Source organism: Mobula hypostoma, chromosome 2 (genome assembly GCF_963921235.1).
Source record: "Mobula hypostoma chromosome 2, sMobHyp1.1, whole genome shotgun sequence".
In the NCBI taxonomy this organism is placed as follows: Eukaryota; Metazoa; Chordata; class Chondrichthyes; order Myliobatiformes; family Myliobatidae; genus Mobula; species Mobula hypostoma.
In genome coordinates this window covers 25,572,400-25,586,441 of record NC_086098.1, presented here as the reverse complement: position 1 = coordinate 25,586,441, position 14,042 = coordinate 25,572,400, and the positions used below count along the sequence as shown (strand labels likewise).

The 14,042-nt window shown below is 39.3% G+C and overlaps 1 protein-coding gene across 6 annotated transcripts in view; it reads left to right on the top strand.

Moving 5' to 3' along the window:
- Positions 1-10,472, top strand: part of LOC134338512 (microtubule cross-linking factor 3-like) — an 88,318-nt gene extending 77,846 nt beyond the window's left edge. For all 6 annotated transcript variants that reach the window (XM_063034433.1, XM_063034426.1, XM_063034443.1 and 3 more), the window contains 4 exons: positions 3,299-3,445; positions 3,539-3,618; positions 6,132-7,506; positions 9,647-10,472. In XM_063034433.1, coding sequence (XP_062890503.1) covers positions 3,299-3,445; positions 3,539-3,618; positions 6,132-7,506; positions 9,647-9,820 — 1,776 coding nt within the window. In that variant the 3' untranslated portion in view covers positions 9,821-10,472. The remainder of the gene's footprint in view (positions 1-3,298; positions 3,446-3,538; positions 3,619-6,131; positions 7,507-9,646) is intronic.
- The last annotated feature ends 3,570 nt before the right edge of the window (positions 10,473-14,042 follow it).

The window sequence follows — 14,042 nt, the reverse complement described above, 5'->3', positions numbered from 1 at the left end:
GGGCTGTGTCTTTACATGATGAATGACCCCATTCATTATCAATACTCTTCAGAGATTGTCTGCCTGGAGTCAGTGGTCACATAACCAGGACTTGTGATATATACCAGCTCTCATCCACGACCTGCTCCCATGGCTTCATGGACTCTAATCGGTGGGATGGGGGGGGGGTGCGGTAGTGGTACTAAGAAGGTGCTACACTTTGCCCAAGGGCCAAGGGTGACCTTCAGACTGGTGGAGGGAAGGAGCACCCTACACCTCCTTTGGTAGAGATTTTTCTCAAACTCAGCTATGTATCACCAACAAATTTAGATTTAAACTTTGAAACATTAACCAGTCGACGCATACGTTACCCCTAAAAGATCTGGTCATTGACTTCAGGAAGGAGGGTGGTAGTTAACACTTTCTTTGTCTTCATTGATGTTAAGAGCTTCAATTTCTTAAGATTGAACATCTGTAATAGCCACGTAAGTACTGTGGCCAAGAAAGCTCACCAATGGCTGTGCTTCCTAAGGAAGCTAAAGAAATTTTGCATGTCCCCACTGATTATCAATTTTTATTGATGCACCATAGAAAGCATTCTGTGTGGATGCATAATGGCTTGACATAGCAGCCACTCTCTGCATGTGACCGCAAGAAACAGCAGAAAGTTATGGACACAGCACATCACGAAGACCAGCCTCCTCTCTACGAACTCTGTCTATACTTCTCAAAGCATCAATACAGCTGCTAGCATAATCAAAGACCCCACCCACCTCAAACATTCGTTTCAAGAGGTCTAGAATTCAACAGCAAGGATGTGATACTGAAGCTTTATAAGGCACTAGTGAAGCCTTACCTTGAGTATTGTGAAAAGTTTTGGGCCCCTCATTTTAGAAAAGATGTGCTGGCATTGGTGAGGTCCAGAGGAGGTTTAGAAGGATAATTCCAGGAAGGATGGGGTTATCATATGAGGAACATTTGATGGCACTGGGTCTGTAGTCACTGGAATTTAGAAGGATGAGGGGGGATCTCATTGAAACCTTTCGAATGTTGAAAGGCCTAGACAGAGTAGATGTGGTAAGGATGCTTTCCATTGTGGGAGAGTCTAGGACAAGAGGGCACAGCCTCAGGATAGAGGGGTGCCCTTACAAAACAGATGTGGAGAAATTTCTTTAGCCAAAGGGTGGTGAATTTGTGGAATTTGTTGCCACATGCAGCTGTGGACGCCAGGTCGTTGGGTGTATGAGTTCTTGATTGGACATGGCATCAAAGGTTACAGGGAGAAGGCCGGGAACTGGGGTTGAGAAGGAGAAAAGGATCAGCCATGATTGAAAAGTGGAGCAGACTCGATGGACCAGATGGTCTAATTCTGCTCCTTATTCTCTCTCCTTCCATCTTTCTTCCGGCAGAAGGTACAAACGCCTGAAAACACATACCATCAGGCTCAAGGGCAACTTCGGCTCTGCTGTTGTAAGACTATTAAAGGATTCCCTAGTATTATAAGATGGATTCTTGACCTCACAATCTACTTTCTGTGTAACGCTGCACTTTATTTTGCATTCTGTTATTGTTTTACCTTGTTCTACCTCGGTACACTGTAATGATTTCATCTGCATGAACAGTACGCAAAGCAGCTTTTTCATTTTCTCCGTACAGGTGTCAATAATCGATTCCAGTTTTAATAATACAAACCAGATAAGATCACCTTATTTCCCTGGTTATAACCTTAAAAATCTCCAGTGGATTTTTAAAAGAGTGGAAAGAGAAAATAATTTTCTCTTTCATAAATCCTGTCAAAGCTGCCCAGTGCTGTTACTGTTTCCACATTGCATTGTTATCAGTTCCTTAATGATGGATACCAACATTTTCTAAGATATTAATGTAATGCTGAGCAGTTATGGCTTCTCCTTCTTCTTCTTCTTTTTCTTCTTCTTCTTCTTCAGTAAAAGCTTATGTTTGCTACATTCTATCTGTGAAAATTGTCTGGGAACTGTGGAATTTTGGAGGATGGAAATCTGCATATTCATTTCCTTTATAGAGGCAGAAGCAGGTCATCAGGTCCAGTCACTAACAGGACTGTGATAATATTATCTTAGTTCTATTACTTACTTCACTTCACCTTTTTTTTCCCTTGATGCTAATTTTTTTAGCTCTTTGTCTACTCCAGATCTTTTGGAGATTTATTATTTTCAAAAGGTTTTTTGGATCCTCCATGAAAATGGACACTAAGCATTAATTCCTGTTTCCTTATTCCTCAATATTTCTTTATGTTTCTGTTGGACTTACGAACTTTAAAAAGATTTCAAAGGTTCATTTTATTATGAAAGTATGCAAGCAGAATACAACCCTGAGATTCGTCTTCTCCAGATAGCCATAAAATACAGAAAACACATAGAAGTCATTGAGGTCCCCCTCCTGCATGAAAAAGAGAAAGAAACAATACTCTCAAACCCCAAGCCCCCCAACCTCTCCTCGCACAGAAACTAACAGATCACCCACCTGGACATGGCAGCTAAAATGACAAACTCTAAATCCCAAGCTCCTCCCACACAAAAAAGCAGTGACAAAAACATCACTCAACCCTTCCCTCACTCAAAAAAAAGTAACACATCGCTTACCTGCCGATCAGCAACAAGAAAGAAAACAGGAAAACTGAAGGAGACTAATGTAAGCTATAGCCCACACTGATAATCACATATGTCTCAGAATTTCGAAAACATCTTCTGTCGGCATTGAGGGCAACAGCTCGAACTCAGTCCTTCCATGGGGCCTTCATCTGCTGGGAAGCAGCCTCCTGACCTCTGGCCCAAGGCAGCCTGCTGTGGAGAGCGACCTCCAGCCCGGTGCGGCTTGCCATGGGGAGCAACATCTTTAGCTAATCTTTTCTATCTGTAGATGTCTGTTTCCGTAGTACTTGTAAACTTCTTTCCATGTACTGACTTCCCTTAATCAATGGTCAGGTACTCCTATGCAGAATTATGTAATTTAACTACATTTTTAGACTTGCCATGTTTTGGGAAGCATTATGTGACTTTTTTTTCCCTTTATCTGCCTTTTCCTTTTTCTTAATAGAGATAGTTAGGCCACATTTTTTGTCTAAAAAGGGATATGTATTACTTGAAAAGATTGTAGTCTTTAACTGTTCGCCATTGTTTGTTTGCTGTCATAAGTTTTAATGTAGTTTCAAAATCTAACATAGCCAACTTATCTTGTGCTTTCGTTGGTTTGCTTTATTCTGATTTGGTTGCTGTTTTGAGATTAAATTACTCTCACTTTTTATAGATCATGTTGTCAATAGAATAATCACTGTTCCTTCAAGGTCCCTACAGATCAAGGCATAGAAAAGAATAGAACTAACTCATTGTTCATTGAAGAACTGTCACTTGAAAGTTTTAAAAAAGGTGGTCACGGTCAAAATATGGAAAGTACGGAGAATGATAAGAACTGCTCCAGTGCATTGAATGCAGTAAGTAATCTGCATCTTCAAATTGCATTATATCTGAAGATGAAGAATTGACATTTGGGTACCCTTACATCTTATAATTTGTCATTTTCACAGGCTTTACAAGAAATAGCAAAAGTAAGTGAAGAATTATGCAGTTACCAGGAGGAAGTCCAGAAAAAAATGAGCACCATAAGGTATCAGTATGTCTGAAACATTATATATCGCAGTTCCTATGTATATATGGTATGCAAGTGTAAATGAAGGACTTTTTGCCAACGTGCTTTGTATTGAGAAGACTGGCAGGTGACCAGTGTAAAATTAACTATGGAAAAGCATGGACATGCAAAAGGTTCATTTTTGAGGTCAATATGTCAGATTAAAATGGCAATAATTGGCTGAGGAGAGATAAATTGGGGCTGGTCCAACCCTGTATCTTTTTCACTAATCAAATTCCCAACTTGTTGCTGCACCTCTCCCCACCTCCCGGTTTCAACTATCACCTTATGGTTCTTCACCCACTCCCCCCGCCAACTTTCTTACTCTTTGACTCATCTTTTTTTCCCAGTCCTGATGAAGGGTCTCAGCCCGAAATGTAGAATGTTTCCATAGGCGCTGCCTGGCCTGCTGAGTTCCTTCAGCATTGTGTATGTGTTGCTGTGCGATTTTAGTTTTCTTTGATTTTATTATAGCAAGGCTATACATTTTATTGATAATCAGATTTCTTTATTTGAGAAAGAAAATGAAGCAATGGTAGCTGAATAAATATGCAAAAGATTTCAAGTGACAAGGGTATGTTGATAATTGGATAGTATTACCTTCAGAAAAAAGTGAGCAGAACAGCTGGTACAGTCGTCCTGCTCTTCCTATCCCCACAAAGAAATCTAATTTAAAAACAAAAGCACTTACCCTTTAGGGCTTACTTAGGCCTACCCTCCTGCAGATTAGACTAAACTGGAAGCTACAACGGCTTTCTTGCACAGGGCTCTAGTAAAAATGGTACTTGTTTATCAGAAGGTATAATTAGCACTCACTGACGTGTTAGCTTGCTGTTATATAATTCCTCAATTTTGAAGTTGTCATCTTTGTTCTCAGGCCCTCTTCCCCTTGCCCTCCATCCTTACAATTCTCCAAATTGACACTGTGGCTGTGATGGACTCCTGGACATTCAAAATTCAGCTCCCAAATGTTGAAGTCCCTAGAGCAATCATAGGATTAAATTTTGTTATTCTACCTCTCAATTTCTTAAAACATTGGCCAAGTTTATAATCACTAGCCCCAAAATCTTGCACAGTGTATTGTTTGCTGGCATTCTTGAGAAACACATTGGGACGATATACTGAATGCTTTGCATATGTGACTCCAAAAAAAACAGGTTGAGACCTAAACATACAGGATCATCATAAGACATAGGAGCAGAATTAGGCCATTAAGTCTTCTCCAATACTCCATCATGGCTGATTTATTACCCCTCTCAACCCCATTCTCCTGCCCTTTCCCCATAACCTCTGAAGCTGTGAATAATCAAGAACCTACCAACCTCCACTTTAAATATACTCAATGACCTAGGCTCCACAGCCATCTGTGGCAATGAATTCCACAGATTCATTACCCTTTGGTCAAATAAATTCCTCCTAATCTCTGTTCTAAATGGACGTCCCTCTATTCTGAGGCTGTACCTGCTAATCCTAGACTCTGCCACTATAGGAAACATCCTCTCCACCCACTCTATTTAGGCCTTTTAATATTCAGTAGGTTTCAGTGGGATTCCCCCCCCCCCAATTTGTCTATACTCCAGCGAGTACAGGCCCAGAACCATCAAATGCTCCTCATAGTTAAACCTTTCATTTCTGGAATCATTCTCAGAAACCTCCTCTAGATCCTGTCCAATGCCAGCACATCTTTTAGAAAAGGAGCCCAAAACCACTTAGGCTTACGGGCTTTGGAGGAGGTTCAGAGGAGTTTCACCAGGTTGATTCCAGAGATCGGGGTTAGACTACGAGGAGAGATTGAGTCGCCTGAGACTGTACTCGCTGGAATTCAGAAGAATGAAAGGAGATCTTGTAGAAACATATAAAATTATGAAAGGGATAGATAAGATAGAGACAGGAAAGATTTAGGACAGAGATGAGGAGAATCTGCTTTTCCCAGAGAGTGGTGAATCTGTGGAATTCTCTGCTGAAGAAGCAGTGGAGGCTACCTCAGTAAATGTATTTAAGACAAGGTTGGATAGATTTTTTTCATAGTAGGGGAATTAAAAGTTATGAGAAAAGGCAGGTAGGTGAAGATGAATCCATGGCCAGATCAGCCATGATCTTACTGAATGGTGGAACAGGCTCAACAGGCCAGATGGCCTACTCCTGCTTCTATTTCTTATGTTCTTATGTAACTGCTCAGAGTACTCCGGTGGAGAACTACATCAGAATCAGGTTTATCATCACTCAGTAAAATCATGAAATTTGACTTTTGTAGCAACAGCAGTACAGTGCAATATATAAAATTACTACAATACTTTGAAAAGTCTTAGACACGCTCGCTATATATATGTGCCTAAGAGATTTGCGTAGTACTCTACATCAAACCCTGGAACTCAGTATCATTACTGAGCAGCTAAACAATCATTAAAACGAAAACTTTTAATTCAGCATCTTATTAATCTTAAAGTTGTTAAAAAGCTACCAAATTTTTTATGTGTTTTTTTTTAAACCAGAACAAAGTCCTATCCGTATTTGCAAGCATGCCAAGAGAAAAGTAATGGAACTGAATTATTAATAAATGAAACCTCCTCAGATGAGAAAAATTACATGTCAAATGATACATTTAAAGCATTTCAGCCTATACTTTCTCGACATCAAAAATGTTCTGAAGATCTTCATAGTGAGATAAACAGGAATCACTTCAACAGGGATAAATTTGAAATTTCTGCTGGACCTTCAGGAGGAAATGGTGTAAATGATACTTCTCTCACAAGAGGAAAAGCTCCACCAATTCCACCAAGGACATCCTCTTTGTATCTTGCAAGTACATTCTTGGTATTTCCACAGGATCATGAGGATGCTTTGAAGGAGGATAACAGTAATTGTGAATTGCACAGTCGTGTTGCAAGAAAAGGTTGTACTGGCCCTCATGAAGCAATGCTACAGAAACAAGGACTGAAAATTCTTAAAGATGGAAGGGATTTTAAAACATCAGCACCATTTATTAGATATGATACAGGTGCTGAGGGCAGTGAGGATAATTGCAGCCAGGTGTCATGTGATGCAACTGACTTAGTAACTGAAAGCCGATATATTGGTTCAAAAGTACAGTTGTCTTCTGATAAAAGCCCAGTGTTACTAATGCAAGAGAAAAAACAAGGTAAAATATTGAGGCCAAGAAAATCTCTGTTTCAGAAAACTACTCGAATAGAGAGTAACTTTCCCAGGTCTCCAAAGGCAATAGAAATGTTCAATACCAGTAGCATGCGTCTGCAGTCTGCAGAGGATGTGCCAACAGGACGAGATGATAGCTTCAGCACCTTGAGCACCAAAAGTTGTGACCCTGGTGCATGTGGAAAATCTGTGGTGCAGTATGCAACAACTCCTCACCAAGGATCTAGCATTGAAAATCATTCTGAAAGAAATGTCCATGCAACCAGACAACTTCCTTTAAATCTTGCAGTTTATGCAGTTAAACCCCATAAGCCACTGTCTATCACCAATGTAAAAATAGGTGAGCCAAAGCATTACCAAGGATTTCCTTGTCAGATAGTAGATAATGATAAAAGGCACGTGCTTGACAAGATCATTTCAGATCATTTTTCCAATCCAACACATTTAAGGGATACAAGGTTGAATTTTGATTTTGGTCACACAACATTGAGAAAGGATGAAAGATCATCAAATTCTTCCTTTCAAGTGAAGAATGAAGTTGTGTACTTTGCTGATGGTACAAAGCAACACACATCTTGTCCTGATGCATTGCATGGCAATTCAAATAGGATTTCGGACACTTCTCAAATAATTCACCTGGATCAAGAAAAGGAGTTGAAGAAACGATCACAACAATCCCAAAGGGTCTCAGGACAGCAACTTTCATTACCGATGGTAAGCAGGAATTTAATGTTCCATTTAGCTGTTTTTAGTAACAGAAGAGTAGCACAGAGGGTAGTCCCTCAACTACAGCATGCTGAGTCCAGTCTTGATCACCACCAACTATCTCTGTCCGGTTTCCACATTCTCCATCTGGCCTGTGCATTTTCCTCTAGTTGTGCTAATTTCCTGTCACCTCCCTGTTGACAGGTTAATTAGCTACTGTAAATTAACTCAAAAGACAGACGGAAGACAGTGATTGCCCATGTCATATGACATGGCACATGATGAAATTAACTATATTGGAGGTGGGTGATGAGAGAAATTAGGTTATTGGAAAATGAGAGGGGGAAATAGGACTGATGGGACTGCACTGGAGGCTAACATAGGCTGAACAGTCAAATGGCCTCCTCTGTCATAAGGAAATTTGATAAGCTTAGCAACAGTCTTGAACAAAAAAGTACTTAAAAATAGATTTTGTTCTGTAGGTTCACCTCTGAGATCAATATAACAAAGTGTCCAGTTGAAACCTGTGGGTGTTGCTGGAGGCTCTTTAAGCTTCTATTGGTGCCTAACAAGCTTTACCCTTAAAATCAACAAAGAAAACTTAACAGTTGGCTAAATCATGATTCAGACTGTCAAACCCTAAACTTTTTTTTGTTTTAGAAATACTCAAAAATATCACAGTGAAAAAAATTGTCAAATAATTTTAACTCAAATATTAAACGAATCCTAAAATACATTTAAGTGGTTATAAACACCTTTGAACTTACTAGGGTACATTAGGAAATGCAGGATGTTCTGTGCCATGTTGCTATTAGTATCAGGTTGTTCAAGGATGCTAAATATGCATCCTAAACATACATTGCTGCGGTTTTCCCAAATATTTTCTGATGGAGCCCAGCAAATAAAGGTCTTGCCAGAGAATTTTACCAGCTGACTGGAATAGTCAGAAACTCCATTCACTCCAGTGGAGAGGAATGGATGCTTATTTTAATTAATTGAGTTTATTTACATTTTCATTTTAAAATCCTCACCATTTTTTAAATGAAGAGGATGGATTATTATTTTAAATGTTCTATGTTTGGTTTTGGATGTTTCTGAACATCAAGTGTATTGCCTCTCCTTGAACAGAATATAATGTTTCAGGGAAGTCATACTGTGAGTTTTAGCGATGTAGACTCACATGTTGTCAGACTCTGGTGTAAATTCTTTTGCCTGTTGTTGCCTCCTCATGCTGACACTCCCTCTCCCCACTGCTGTCACCCTTTGCACTCTTAACACCCAATCGTTTCTTTTGGATTTTTTTTTTTGTACTTTGATTACAACAGAGTCTCTAGATAAATCTGGTTCCAGTATCAGCTAGGAATGAACTAAGTGATTCAACAAACTAAGTGACTAGACACAGACTGCTTTGAGCAGTTAACCCAGGTTTCTCCTTCTTCACTGAACTCTGTGATGAGCTACTGTTGGACCCCATCCTGATGGTCTGCAGTGAATCACTGACAAGAGTTCCTTGATTCTCATGCTTGCATATGCCATGGGATGTGAAGCAATGGCAGTGAAAAGTTTCACTCTCAAGAACTCAATCTTCCTTTTCAAGAAAAAACTTTTTACAGTTTTACAAACGTTTTAGATTCCAGTGGAAATATTTCCATGATTATACTATTCTATACTTTGCATCCATAACTATGTTCTCTGCAATGTAAGTGTCCTACCTTTAATAAGAATGGCTGAAATTGTGTATCTTTAGATAACTAAGACCTAATATTTTTATCATGGTCTGCTACATGCATTAGTTGTTACAACAATGCTTTTAATAGTGGCACGGTAGCATAGTGGTTAGCACGGTATGGGTGACCGGGGTTCAATTCCTGCTGTTGCTTTGAATTTGTATGTTCTTCCCCTGACCATGTGGGTTTCCTGCAGATGCTCCAGTTTCCTCACACAGTCCAACGACGTACTGATTGGTTGGTCAGTTAGTGATTGTAAACTGCTAGGATTAAATAGGGGGGTTGCTGGGTGGCAGGGCTGGAAGGGCCAGAAGGGCTTATTCCATGCTGTATCTCAATAAATAAATAAATATCCGAATATACTGGATGTTGCAGAATTGCAGTAGCATTTCTTCCTGCTGACTCAAAACTTTTTCCTGCAGACTTTGCTGCCTGTGACAGTGAGATTGAATGGGATGAGTTTCTCCCGTCCTGCTAGACCACAAAACCGGCGATTACCTTCACGATGGGCAACACAGTCACCAGCGGCACATAAGTGGCCTTCACAGAAATGCAATCAAGCTTTCCGTTTTGATATAAAAACTTCAGCGATATAACATGCTACAAGCCCCTTACAAATTAACATATTATAATGGCTTTCTTAAATAATGCTATAATTCATTCCTATAAAATTTTATCCAGTATGTATCCTTCAACTAATCTCACATACAAAAATAGTTGAAATTATGATTGGTAGTCTCCAGTAATTACTGTATATTGACTGTCATAACCTAAATATTTTGCATAATTTTCAATTATCATAAATCATTTCCAATATTTAATAATTTTCCATCCTATTAAATAATTCAGTGTTATTATTTTAAAAATGTTTACTATAACATTCTGTATTTTGTTGCAAACTTGTATATCAGCTGTATTCTATGAAGAGCAGAAAGCTCAGTTATTTGCATGCAAATGTGTTTGTTTATGCATGAATAGTTGATGCTGTGTCTTTGGGCATCTAGGGGACAGTTGGCATCCATAGTATATGTTCATGGTGAGCAGCAGTCTAATTATAGAAAGCAGGTTTTTATTTCAATTAAAAATATGTGGAAGTATAAAATAAAGCAAGAAGACTGTCTCATTATTTAAGTTTAAATATGTCTTATGACTCAAGGCAGTTTGAAGAATAAAATGTTGGTCTTACTAAACCTGTTTTCATCTGTAAAAAAAGTAAATGTACAATATTAAAAATAAAGCTGACTAGTTCTGGTATATAGATTTTTAATTTTTCATATTTGCTGTAGTCTCTTGCTGTGGCAAAGGGGCAGGTCATGGTACAGAAAATACACACACACAGCACCTTGTTAACTGCTCCCCTTACATTTTCTCTTATCTCCATTGACAGCCTTTTAAACCTTTTAAACAGTTCTTCTGTAGCTACAAATGGGTGAATTCCACCAGGAACAACATGCTTTTTAACAATCAGTGTGTGGTATTGCAAGCTCTTTGCCCAGCTTCCAGTTGGAACCATTTGCTGTTATGTGCAAACCACAACATGTATTAGAACATAAATATTTCAGTACAATACAGAACCACAATGTTGAGCTGACTACAAACCTACTTTACGATCATTCTAACCCATCCCTTCTACATAGCCCTCCATTTTTTTTTATTAAATCATCCATGTGCCTAAGAACCTTAATTGTCTCTAATGTATCTGCCTCTACCTACCCCCACTCCTGGCAGGAAGTTCCATGCACCTACCACTCTGTGTTAAAGAAAACACTTACCTTTGATATCTCCCCCCACCCCATACTTCCCTCTGATAAACTTAAAATTATGCCCTCCATGTATTACACATTCATATTGTGCCTACTTTCACAAATTTTGGCAGAAAATCCAAATTGGTCTTAAGATGTTTTCAGCAAATGTTTAGAACAAGGAGAAACTAAACTCCAAATGTTGAATAGAAGTGTCTAGCTAACTAGTTTTCCTTTGTAAATTTGTTGCCCCTGAGAACCAGTTTATTAAACCAATAAGTTTGATTTGTGTTGTCTTTAGACATGACTAAAAGACACAGTGTCATAACTACTGGATGAATTCCAACCCCAGTATGAAGGATGTTCTCTGACTCAGTGTCATTAACTTTCAACAGTTTTCTTCTTTCACTTTAATTAAGTAAATAAAGTTGTCTTCAGCTGTGCTGAGAGATGTTTCAGCAATAGTGCCAAGAATTTGTAACACTGAGTGAAAATAGGCCCAAATATGTTCTGGACACAGTTTTCCATGGTAAAGTTTTAATATTCTTCCATTTTTTTTGGAAGAAACCTCAATGTATTCTGATCTCAGGTATTATAAACTCATGCCCTTTTTGACAAGGCAGACAAAGCTTTAAACAAATTAATGTAATCTTTCATTCCTTAGTAGTATCCATTTCTAGATTGACTTTCTGCTACCTATTCTTTAGTTCGAATTGTTGACTATCATCAACTGACCTAGGCTAGGCAATTCACCACACAACTCTTAATTAATCAAAGCTTGCATTTTATTGTCTTTGCTCAAACATCATAACTATGTTGAACTTAAAACATGAATTCTACTGTTCCCTCTGTACCAATACTCACTCAGACTACTTTTCCAAGTTATAACACTGAAATGGGGTTGGCCAAACAATTGATCCTTCTTCTTGCAGCCCCTGGCATAAGGGTCTTCTTGAAATAGTTAATCTCCAGAGTTCTCACTGCTTTTCATTCAAAGCCCCTCCTTATCAGTTCAAAGTTGTGTTTTACTCTCATTGGCTCTGGCCTATCTGGCTAATGCATCGGTTTCCCATTGGCTCTGGTTCAAGCCAGCGTCATTTTATTGCGCTTCTCACAAAAGACAACTTGTATAATTTAATGTCCGTTCTGAATCGACAGACCAACCAACCAGATGCTAGGCTCAGACACAGACTCCCCTATTTATAAACCTGCATGTTCTATCTTATCAAAGAACACCTCACAAATAATTTATTATTTGGAAATAATCATCTAGTTCAGCAGATCAGGAGCATCATTGTGTCCTTTTTAAAGCAATCTGATACAGCCAGTCCAGAGCAAAATCAGTTCACAAGACAGCTCACAAAATGGAGGTTATAGAGCTGTTTCACAAAATGGCAGCCTCCATTCTTTCAACCAAATGCCAAGAACAAAGACAACTGGTTTGTCTGCTTCCACTGTCCTTGATTCATTGGAGTTTGATGTTTTCTTACTTTAATTCCTTCATAGCCAACACAATATCTTCTGAGTGAAATTCTCCCTTGTTTCCCATTAAAATAATATAGCACAATTACTGGTAAGTGGATCTGAATGGTATTTTAAAAACTCTATGGAAGTCAGAAGAGAAACATGTTTGCATTAATGTCTGATGTGACTTTACACTGCAGAGCAGGAAAGAATAGGAAGTTTTGCACCACATTTTGACTGCGGTGCAGTGAATGTGCCCAAAACTAATAGATGATGAAAGTGTGTAAAGATATTATCCTCCTTATCACAAGTCAGCATCATTGGATATGAAGTTGGCATAGCATTTGGACACACCAGGCTTAGCATACCCAGCTAATTTTGGCTCAGAAGTTTACAGGCAATCATTTAGCATTGAAGTCAATGGAAAGTAAAATCAAGTGACATTTAACAAGGCGCCTTGTCTAGTAGTGTCAGGGTAAAATTAATTCACTCCCCCCTGCCCCCCATGTGGAATTGGATATGCAACATGCTCCTTTTATTTATTTTTACTGATCTAACTTATCTACTATGAATAGAAAATACCAATGTATAAAGACTTAATAGCACAGTGGTGCAGCAGGTAGTACCACTAGCTCCAGTAACCCAAGTTCAATCCTGACCGCTGGTGATGACTGTGTGGAGTTTGTCTGTTTAACCTGGATCTCTGTTTTTTCTCCCCCCACATTTGCACACCAGTACACACAATATTTACAACACTGGCTAATTTCATCCAGATGGATTTTTGAGGGACTATCAGTGTTTCAACACCTCTTGCCATCAGGATAGACATGAACGAGCTCTACGTCACGTTCCTGCCATTTGAGATTAACTGTCATTGCACATCACTAGCATATCAATAGCAGGATTTGACTCTTATGACAATGAAGCTGCACTGGAACCGTAGTTTCACAGAGGGGAATGTCACAATCTTCCTGCTCTCTGTGCCTGAGGTAAAAACAGAAAATATGGGACGGACTCAGCAGGTCAGCGAGCAACTATGAAGGACTGCTGGCAAGAACATCGATTTCTCGTGGTAAAACTTCACTGCCCCTTCCCTCTTCTACTCCCCACTCTGGCCTCTTTGAATACTGTGCAAAAGTCTTAGGCACATTTATATACTGTAGCTAGGGTGCCCAAGACCTTTGCACAGTACTATAGTAATTTTATGTATTGCACTGTACTGCTGCCACAAAAAAAATTAATTTCATGACCTATGTGAATATTGATAAATCTGATTCTGATATGGGTCTCTGTTTGGATTGAGAGTGGGAAGGTGGCAGGGAGAGAGGAATCATGGTTGGGAAAAGGGAAGGACCAGAGACATTCTGTAATGATCTGAAAAAACAATTGTTTGGAATCAAATGACCTTGTCTGATGTCTCAGGCTGAGTGTGTCTGCACCCGGGCCATCCCTCCTCCACTCCGGCACCCCTCTGCCACCTGTCCCACAGCCCTCCACCCTCACCGTTCCCAACATCCTTTGCTCCCGCCAGATTTAAAAGTTCGCCCCTCGCTCCACATTGACAAATACATACGCCTAAGACTTCTGCAGAGTGCTATTTCTCTTCTCACCC